This window comes from Oncorhynchus tshawytscha, linkage group LG15, assembly GCF_018296145.1.
Source record: "Oncorhynchus tshawytscha isolate Ot180627B linkage group LG15, Otsh_v2.0, whole genome shotgun sequence".
NCBI classification, from domain to species: domain Eukaryota; kingdom Metazoa; phylum Chordata; class Actinopteri; order Salmoniformes; family Salmonidae; genus Oncorhynchus; species Oncorhynchus tshawytscha.
This window is the reverse complement of record NC_056443.1, coordinates 29,072,862-29,083,202: the sequence shown is the minus strand read 5'-3', so window position 1 is coordinate 29,083,202 and position 10,341 is coordinate 29,072,862. Positions and strand designations below refer to the sequence as shown.

General features: G+C 37.6%; 1 protein-coding gene across 2 annotated transcripts; it reads right to left on the bottom strand.

The window, feature by feature from the left end:
- Window positions 1-6,472, bottom strand: LOC112214783 (ependymin). Of its 2 annotated transcripts, XM_024373797.2 has the most exons (6): window positions 6,318-6,471; window positions 5,963-5,997; window positions 4,344-4,472; window positions 2,482-2,671; window positions 2,196-2,289; window positions 1-386 (listed from the first exon to the last, which is right to left on the bottom strand). In XM_024373797.2, the coding sequence occupies exons 1-6, from the start codon at window positions 6,382-6,384 to the stop codon at window positions 248-250; spliced, it is 654 nt and encodes a 217-aa protein (XP_024229565.1). In that variant the 5' UTR covers window positions 6,385-6,471; the 3' UTR covers window positions 1-247. The 2 variants fall into 2 exon arrangements, with proteins under 2 accessions (XP_024229565.1, XP_024229566.1); XM_024373798.2 differs by lacking the exon at window positions 4,344-4,472 and having other exon boundaries at window positions 6,318-6,472.
- Window positions 6,473-10,341: the final 3,869 nt, after the last annotated feature.

Genomic DNA, 10,341 nt, shown 5'->3' with positions numbered 1-10,341 from the left:
GACAGTTCAATGCAAGTATTTAACGTTTGCGATGGTAATGTGTACATACAATGCTCAGTGTAACTGACTTGTAACATGGTCAGTAGTAGATTATTTTTGTAACTTGTGTTTTACCCCTTTTTCCTACACTAACACAGTCCTTTTTTGTATTTATGAATTCATTTGAAAAAAATCAGCTTTTTATCTCAGGTTAAAAATAAGCAATAGTTGTGTGAAATTCTCATAAGAAAATGAAAGACAATGTCCTTTAGGAATATTTTGTAAGGTTTTTGAAAATGCTGTAGAAGTTGGCAGCCTCTTCAGTCTCATCCAGTAAAGCGCCCTGACAGAATTTAGGAGGGAAGAACTCCCGGGGGTCCAGGATCCCAACGACAATGTTGAAGAAGCTGTGAGTAAAAAAAATGAAAAGATTATATAATTATAACATAATGGATATCTGTAGATTTAACAACAGTCAAATCCATGCTTGAGGGGAGTTATGTGTTAATCATTCATAATGCTTTTATTATTATACAATTATGGATTCTATGTTTCCATAAGTATCACACAAGCGAAATGAAGACATTCTTTTGATTGCTTTCAGGAACACATAATGGACTGAGGAAGTTTCTCAGAACGAGGATATGGAACAAAGACTACATAGACCATGTATTGATGTCAAATATGACACTACACACACACATTATATATATATATATATATACAGTACCAGTCAGAAGTTTGGACACACCTACTCATTGAAGGGTTTTTCCTTAGTTTTACTATTTTCTACTTTGCAGAATAATAATGAAGACATCAAAACTACAAAATAACACATATGGAATCATGTAGTAACCAAAAAAAGTGCTAAACAAATCAAGTTCCCACATATGCTGAACACTTGTTGGCTGCTTTTCCTTCGCTCTGTGGTCCAACTCATCCCAAACCATCTCAATTGGGTTAAGGTCTGGTGATTGTGGAGGCCAAGTCATCTGATGCAGCACCATTACTCTCCTTGGTCAAATTCCCCTTACACAACCTGGAGGTGTGTTATGGGTCATTGTCCTGTTGAAAAACAAATGATAGTCCCACTAAGCGCGAACCAGATGGGATGGCGTATCGCTGCAGAATGCTGTGGTAGCCATGCTGGTTGAGTGTGCCTTTAATTCTAAATAAATCATACAGTGTCACCAGCACAGCACCCCACACCATCAGACCTCTTCCTCCATGCTTCACAGTGGAAACCACACATGTGGAGATCCTCTGTTCACCTACTCTGCATCTCACAAAGACATGGCTGTTGGAACCAAAAATCTCACATTTTGACTCATCAGACCAAAGGAGAGATTTCCATCAGTCTAATGTCCATTACTCGTGTTTCTTGGCCCATGCCAGTCTCTTCTTATTATTGGTGTCTTTTAGTAGTGGTTTCTTAACAGCAATTCGACCATGAATGCCTGATTCACGCAGTCTCTTCTGAACAGTTGATGTTTATGATATGTCTATTCCTTAAACTCTGTGAAGCATTTATTTGGGCTGCAATTCCTGAGGCTGGTAACTCTAATGAACTTCTCTGCAACAGAGGTAATTCTGGGTCTTCGTTTCCTTTGGCGGTCCTCATGAGAGTTTGTTTCATCATAGCCCTTGATGGTTTTTGTGACTTCACTCAAAGAAACTTTCAAAGTTGTTGAAATTTTCCATATTGACTGACCTTCATGTCTTAAAGTAATGATGGCCTGTCTTTTCTCTTTGCTTATTTGAGCTGTTCTTGTCATAATATGGACTTGGTCCTTTACCACCCCTACCTTGTCACAACACAATTTATTGGCTCAAATGCATTAAGAAGGAAAGAAATTCCACAAATGTACTTTTAACAATGCACACCTGTTAAGTGAAATGCATTCCAGGTGACTACCTCATGAAGCTGGTTGAGAGAATGCCAAGATTGTGCAAAGCTGTCATCAAGGCAAAGGGTGGCTACTTTGATGAATCTCAAATATAAAATATATTTTCATTTGTTTAACACTTTTTTGGTTACTACATGATTCCATATGTGTTATTTCATAGTTTTGATGTCTTCACTATTATTCTACAATGTAGAATATAGTACAAATAAAGAAAAACCCTTGAATGAGTAGGTGTGTCCAAACCTTTGACTGGTACTATATACAAAAACTGTCATATTTAATTCACTGCCCAATAATAGACACACTAACCTTGAAAGCATCCAGCCGGTCTTGTCCGTGTAGTATGCAGAGCTGACAGGTATGCACCCAAACTCAGTGAAGGTACTCACCCACTTGTCTTTACCTGGTGATGAAATTGATCCAAAGTCAGAAAGCCACAATCAGGGAGTAGAAATGTGATTTGAGAACAGAATCACAAATCTGAATTGCCATGCAACAAATAGTTGCTAGGAATGTTTCTTGGTATTCCCTCGGAGAGAGGAAGGCCACAAATAAGAGGCAAGTATTTAACAAACGGCCTTGTCCATTTCCTTACCACTTGGGGTTGCAACTTCTCCATACCAGGTGTTGACCAGCAGACCTTGTCCTGGACCAGAGGAGCTCCCTAAGATCACCTGGCCCAGCAGAGCAGCATCGGAAGGGATCTCCATAGGGTGGAAGTCCTCCCTTTTCAGCCTCTCCTTCTTACAGGTTTTGTTCCTGTGGTTAATCGTATACATGACACCCTGGGAGAAGTCAGAGGAAAAGCTGGTTTGTATGATGTTTGAATTGCAACATTTACCTGGAGCCAACTCTGCAAATAGCACTGCTGGGTGATATAAAAGTCATAATCAATCAAACAATAATACTCTTAGCAAAAATGTTTATCTTTAATTTACAATCTGTAGATTTGATTTGATTTGATTTGGATCTCTTTTCGTCCCCATTTGGACTCATCTTCCAGGAGTCCTTAAACATTCAAATACAATTTAGAATACGAACACATTTTCACATATAACACACTACTACAAACATACATGATATACTAACATAATAACCCAATGAAGAATCAATATTTTGTAGATTCAGTATTCATCTACTATAGTCCCGCAACATGTCTATGTATTATATTTAAATGTTTTTAAAATAATGTTTAAATGTATATATTGAAAGGTTTCTGGTTTGCTCAGATAATTTATTCAATTTCTTTATTGCTCTAAATCGAAATGTTATTTTGCCTATTTCTCTTTTCTGTCTAGATAACGCATAGATGGTGGACAATCTATTCCTAGTATTTACGGAATGTCAGTCTCTTACCAAATGAATACCGTTGTGAATAGAAGTTGGCCGTTTAAAATTATGTATATTATGAAATAAAATAAGCATGTTTTTTTCAATTACCTTGTCGATTGATGACCAACCAAGAACACTGCGCATGACTGCAACAGAAGAACCATATCTCCACCTTAAAACAATCCTTGCTGCTTTGTTCTGTGCAATCTGCAGTCTCCTAACTTCACTTGATGATGCATTTCCTCAGACCACAGAACAGTAGTTCACCTGATTCTCAATTAATGCTTGTGTTATTTGCTTAAGAATTTTTCCTGGTTTTAATAATTATTTTACATAGATAATTATTTGAGACGACCATGAAGAGCAGTTGTCTAGCTGCACTCCCAATAGGTTGGTTTCTGCCGCTTCTTCAATTTGAACTCCTCCCATACTTAATTGTATCCCATGCTGTTTTGGAAACTATGAGAATAGAACAATTCAGAACTTTTGTGAAACATCACGGCACAGTTGAAAAATAAATGACAAATATAAATCAAAACGGGATGTTCTTCAGCTATAGATGGGAGGGGTTGAAGTTAGCTGAAGTGTGGGACTAAAAACAAACAAAAGATAACTATTGTAAAATATACTGTGTCCGTAAAATACAGTATGTATAAACTAGAAGTAGAAGCCTGAGTGTTGTTGTCCATTAGTTTACTCCAATTAGGGGAGGGGTGGCAGGGTTAGGTGAAAATAATAAAGGAAAATATATTAAATATATATTTTATATATATATATATTTACTAAAGAAATATATAAGGGATTGAAAACGATGCAGACAATCACATTGATTGAAGCCACAATCTATCTGCAATATTAAAGCTGCTCTACCCCCCACCACCCTGCCCAAAAACTAACAAAAACAAATTCTGCGAACCGTTACATTTGACAAAATGAAGACGTTTTAATATGAAAAATTGTAAATTTACAGCTCACTTTGAGCAAATTTTGGAATTTGCAATTAACTCGATTAAAAACACTTTATCGTTTGACAGCCCTAGCATGACTTGGATTTTTGTGTACCGGTATGTTGAATAAATGGCTGTTGTGAATACATGGTTATTGTTGTGAATAAGTGTTTGTTACCTCTCTGAAGAGCAGAAGGGCATCAATGCCAAATGTCTTGTTCTCATAAGAGCCAACCTCCTTGAAGCGGATACGCTTGAGCATCGCATCATAGGTGTATTTTGCATTTGCATAAAACTTCTCATTTGCCTGAAAGGACAGGAGTGTGACAGGGATTATTATAGCAGAGTAGAAAATTATTATGGCTGAGTATATCAATATTATAGCAGATTATATCATTATTATAGCAGAGTATATCATTATTATAGCAGATTATCTCATTATTATAGGAGATTATATCATTATTATAGCAGATTATATCATTATTATAGCAGAGTATATCATTATTATAGCAGATTATATAATTATTATAGCAGATTATATCATTATTATAGCATATTATATCATTATTATAGCTGAGTATATCATTATTATAGCATATTATATCATTATTATAGCTGAGTATATCATTATTATAGCAGATTATATCATTATTATAGCAGATCATATCATTATTATAGCAGATCATATCATTATTATAGCAGATCATATCATTATTATAGCAGATCATATCATTATTATAGCAGATCATATCATTATTATAGCAGAGTATATCATTACAGCATATTATATCATTATTATAGCAGATCATATCATTATTATAGCAGATCATATCATTATTATAGCAGAGCATATCATTACAGCAGATTATATCATTATTATAGCTGAGTATATCATTATTATAGCAGATTATATCATTATTATCAAATCAAATCAAATCAAATCAAATTTTATTTTTTTTATTTTTATTTGTCACATACACATGGTTAGCAGATGTTAATGCATGTAGCGAAATGCTTGTGCTTCTAGTTCCGATGCAGTAATAACGAGCAAGTAATCTAACTAACAATTCCAAAAAAAACTACTGTCATACACAGTGTAAGGGGATAAAGAATATGTACATAAGGATATATGAATGAGTGATGGTACAGAGCAGCATAGGCAAGATACAGTAGATGATATCGATACAGTATATACATATGAGATAAGTATGTAAACCAAGTGGCATAGTTAAAGTGGCTAGTGATACATGTATTACATAAGGATGCAGTCGATGATATAGAGTACAGTATCAACGTATGCATATGAGATGAACAATGTAGGGTAAGTAACATTATATATATCATTATTATAGCAGATTATATCATTATTATAGCAGATCATATCATTATTATAGCAGATCATATCATTATTATAGCAGAGTATATCATTACAGCATATTATATCATTATTATAGCAGATCATATCATTATTATAGCAGATCATATCATTATTATAGCAGAGTATATCATTACAGCATATTATATCATTATTATAGCAGATCATATCATTATTATAGCAAATTATGTAATAATTGCCATGTTAATACAGTATTTGCTTTTATTTTTTATTTGCTTTGCTTTTTTTGTGACCAAATTAATATTTTTGATTTTGTAATTTTACAAGTCAGGATATCAATATATATATTTTTTATATTTACAGCCATATTTATGTCAAAATATTCCTTCTGGTATTATCATCATGGGAACTCCATAGCCATGTATTCCCGCCTACTGTGGAGAGACAAAGCACAGACTTACCACAGAGAGGGCTCCGGTCAGAAGAGGGGGAGACCCTGAGAGAGGGAGGGGTGTGAATTAGTGAATTATTTATCAATTTTCTTGTGTTAAATGCACAATTTAGCCATAAAAAGGGACCTATACACTATAAACATAGAAGAAAACATCTACCAACTTTTCCAGCTCTGCTCTGCCTACAGTACAGGTTGTGTACAGTACAGGTTTTAAATCAGGGTTATACTGTACACAGTGGCTAATCTTTGACTGGAGGCATCCATTCATAACACTGCAGCTCTTAGGTTTACTACTCAATTTACAACACAATTGCTCTCTCTCTCACACACACACACATACACACACTCTTTCTTTTACTTACTGCATGTATGAGGTGCCTGAGCCAGGCAGCCCACTACAAGGCACATCAACAACATGAAGGTCCTCATGCTTCCAAATGTTCCACACACTCACTCACACACACCAATAAGCAGACTGACTGCTGCAGGAGCGCTTAGTCACTTCCTTATAAACAGTACGAAACTGAGGCTCCAGATCCTAGGGCCAGCACTGGATTCAGGTTTTCCTTTTCACCAGAGAGGCCCAGAAATCCCTGTCCTATGAGACCAAAGAATAATATGTTTCCATAGGCCAGGCTAATGCTGCGTTCATAACCAAGTGGGAAGTGGGAATTTACCACATACAACTGAGAAAAATCCACTTCAATGGCCCTCCAACTGGTAATTACTAGTGGGAAACTCGTCTATCATCCTGAGCACCCACTTCTCCCACATGCTCCAATCTGATGTCACCTACTTAGGGAATTACCTCGATACCATCATTTTCTGCAATTAAATGCAACATCAAATATGTATTCATAAAATTAATCTATGAATATGTTTTTTGGACACTAAAATTAGTTTACAAGCATGATAGCTGTACTTTTAGTTTAAGGTTTACACAGCTTGTGGAATCAGCGTTTCTCAACGAGTTCAAAAGCACAGTAACAAAAAACAAAAACATGGTATTTACAACTTCACAACTGGTAAAGATGGCATTTCATATGGCTTTTATGGTGTGATAGGTACGTTTCTACAAAAAACACCTTCCTATGAATACTTGTTTGTGTCACAGTTGGTCGGTGGCACCCATATTGAGGAGGACGGGCTCGTGGTAATGGGTGGAGTGGAATCAGTGAAACGCTATCAAACACATCAAACACATGGTTGGATGCCATTCCATTCGCTCCATTCCAGCCATTATTATGAGCCGTTCTCCCCTCAGCAGCCTCCACTTTGGACGTACTGTCAAGGCAGGTGCTATTGTACCTGTTTCCCTTCAAGCAAATGAGCTGGTGCCACAAACTAATCAAAACAATCATTTTGATTGTGTAAATAAACTTGATCGGTATCTCAAAGTCCCCCCAACTGTAAGTACTGTATTTCGGGGCTTGTTATCTAAATAACCATTGTTGAAGGAGGAAGCTAGTAAAGCCTGTAATGGTCAGGAATAAAACAGGTCACGAGTGCTAATAGCAACATCTGTGACATCACGGTCATATGATCTCGAGAAGGTGGGCGAGTCACCTGATGCAAGGAACTAGACCATCTGAACGTATACCTCATGAATATTATACAAGCCATCCTGGGTTGTATTCATTAAGGCACACAGCTGAAAGTGTTTTACAATGTTTATGCAACAGAAAACAAAATGAGCGTTTCTTATTGGACAAGTCTAAGTAGTCCCTCTCTGTTAGAGTCAGTTTTCTTCCATTTGGTGCTTATTGAATACAGCCATGGTGCACTAAGAGAGATGTTACAAGGTACCACTGAATTAACAAATCATTTGGAGACTCATTTGTTTGTTGTTAATGTCAGGCGCTAAACTGGTTTATCTAAACAGAGCGTGGCACTACTTCCTTGTTTGGTTGAACCGTTCGAGCTACAATCCATCCAATGTTTGGTTTAGACAGCTGAAAGGAAACACAGTAACACAGTAGCAGTTTCTGTGATCTGATTGAATACAATATAAACTTCCATTGAAGAGTGTTAACATTACACACCCACCTTCCCTGCTATATGCCTCCTTCCTCAGCAGAAGACATGGGAAGCAGAGTGGCACACGGGAAGCGTGCTGGGCTCATAACCCAGATGTCGATGAATCAAAACCATCCTCTGTTATCCAGTTGGATTCTAGCTATAAAGTGCAAACAGGGATGAAAAAAGCCTCCTTTCACGGGCAGGCCTCAGACCTTCCCATGCAGATTCTTTTTCACTACTTCTGACAGTTCATACAGTTATTTCCTGTTTAACCGTGACCTAGTGACCGAATGGATAAGGCTCTGGCCTCCTAAACCAGTGATGGAGACTCATCATCAGAGTCTCATCTGGGATGGATGAAAGCAGAGTGGCGCAATGGAAGCGTGCTGGGCCCACGACGCAGAGGTCGATGGATCATCCTCTGCTAAGCAAGTTTTACTTCAACTAGCCCATATCAACATCCATTGAAGCATTTCAACATTACACACCCACCACCCACCTTCCCTGCTATATGCCTCAAAAGACAAATAAAACAGATCAATGTCAAATGAAATCAAACATGTAGACGCTGAGATTCCTAGTCTTTTTGTAGGCTACAACAGAGAACAGACCTTAGGTGATAAGCACCTAGATACAAGAGAGTGGATTCAAGGGTCACAAAAACACTTACAGTACATTGAATTTTATTTGAAGATACAGTACAGGCTGAATTTCAACAGAATCTCAACAGTTTTCTGTGGTGAGGTCAGTAAAGGTTCAGACAATTCTCACTTCCAGAAATGGAATCACATGTCACTGAATGTGTTTCACTACACTGCTGTTTTCACCACAGGGTCAACCCTGCTGTACAGTCACCTGAGACATATGCTGACACACAAACGCACGCACACACACCGCACCGCACGCACGCACGCACACACACACACACACACACACACACACACACACACACACACACACACACACACACACACACACACACACACACACACACACACACACACACACACACACACACACACACACACACACACGCCTTGCACCTCCTGTCCATTTTAGCAGTGTTGTTGCTGAGCTTCACACAGTCGAACAGCATGAAGGGCTCCACTGTCACACAGTCCACCACCTCATCCCCTCCAAAATCTGAAACAACAACCACCAGCTGTCTAAGTTGGGGAAAGTTCACTTCTTCGAAATAATATTTTTTTCAATACGATCACAGTGAAGTTTTTAAAAAAACTTCTAGTGTAAAGCACACTCACTTTGTATGAAATAAAGATGAGCAATAATGACTCTATACTGTTATTGTAAATGAGAATAGAATTTAACACTTCTACAAGAATGTGGATGCTACCATGGTTATGGATAATTCCGAATGAATTGTGAACAATGATGAGTGAGAAAGTTACAGAGGGTCAAAATGATTCTCCCAAAACCATTACTGGTCATGGCGAGAGGTACAACATAATCTGAAACACAACCAAAACCTATTGCAACCGCATCCAACAAGTTTGCAGAGTCACAACTTTGACATAGTCATTGTGTGCTAGGAATATGGGACCAAATACTAAACCTTTGATTACTTTTATAAGAATATTTAGGGGTGTCAATCATTTTGACCCCTACCTTTTGGAGAAAAAAGTATTACTTGTTAAACAAAATCTCTCCCTCTCAGCAATTAGTGTTGAGATAAAATAATATAATTTCATCCAAAATTATATACAGCATAAAATATAGTTCGGTATTTGAATTATTTATTTTATACAGTCATTATTGTTCATCTTTACCAGGGGTGTCAATACTGTACATAAACATCTATTTGATTTGGTGAAGTCTGGCTTCAATATTCATTTAAAAAGTCAATCAAATTATTCCTATTTTGAGTGGGAATAATTGTGTGTGTGGGTGGTGGTGACATCTGGAAAAGTATAGCAACATTTCATTTTGAACTGTGTTATTAGCGTGGCCGGGCGGGTCATGTTTCGGAGGACGCATGACTCGACCTTCGCCTCGTAATTCGGGGAGAAAATGGGTGTAAATGTATTCTTTGGCTTGTAGCCATACCACCCTGAACATTCCTGTTAACTGGAACTACAGGGGCCTAGCCTGAACCATGGAAAACAGCCCCAGACCATTATTCCTCCTCCACCGAACTTCACAGTTGGCAATATGCATTCAGACAGGTAGCGTTCTCCTGGCATCCGTGATTAATCATTCCAGAGATCACGTATCCACTGCTCCAGAGTCCAATGGCGGCAAGCTTTACACCACTCCAGCCGATGCTTACGCATGGTGATCTTAGGGCGGCAGGGTAGCCTAGTGGTTAGAGCGGGGAACTAGCAACCGAAAGGTTGCAAGTTCAAATCC

Excerpts from the sequence above, each read along its gene's own strand:
- LOC112214783 (XM_024373797.2), bottom strand. The coding sequence starts at position 6,384 with ATGAGGACCTTCATGTTGTTGATGTGCCTTGTAGTGGGCTGCCTGGCT. Across the intron at positions 5,998-6,317 it reads TCAGGCACCTCATACATGCA|GGTCTCCCCCTCTTCTGACC; the intron begins GTAAGTAAAAGA and ends TCCCTCTCTCAG. Across the intron at positions 387-2,195 it reads ACCGGCTGGATGCTTTCAAG|CTTCTTCAACATTGTCGTTG; the intron begins GTTAGTGTGTCT and ends TTTTACTCACAG.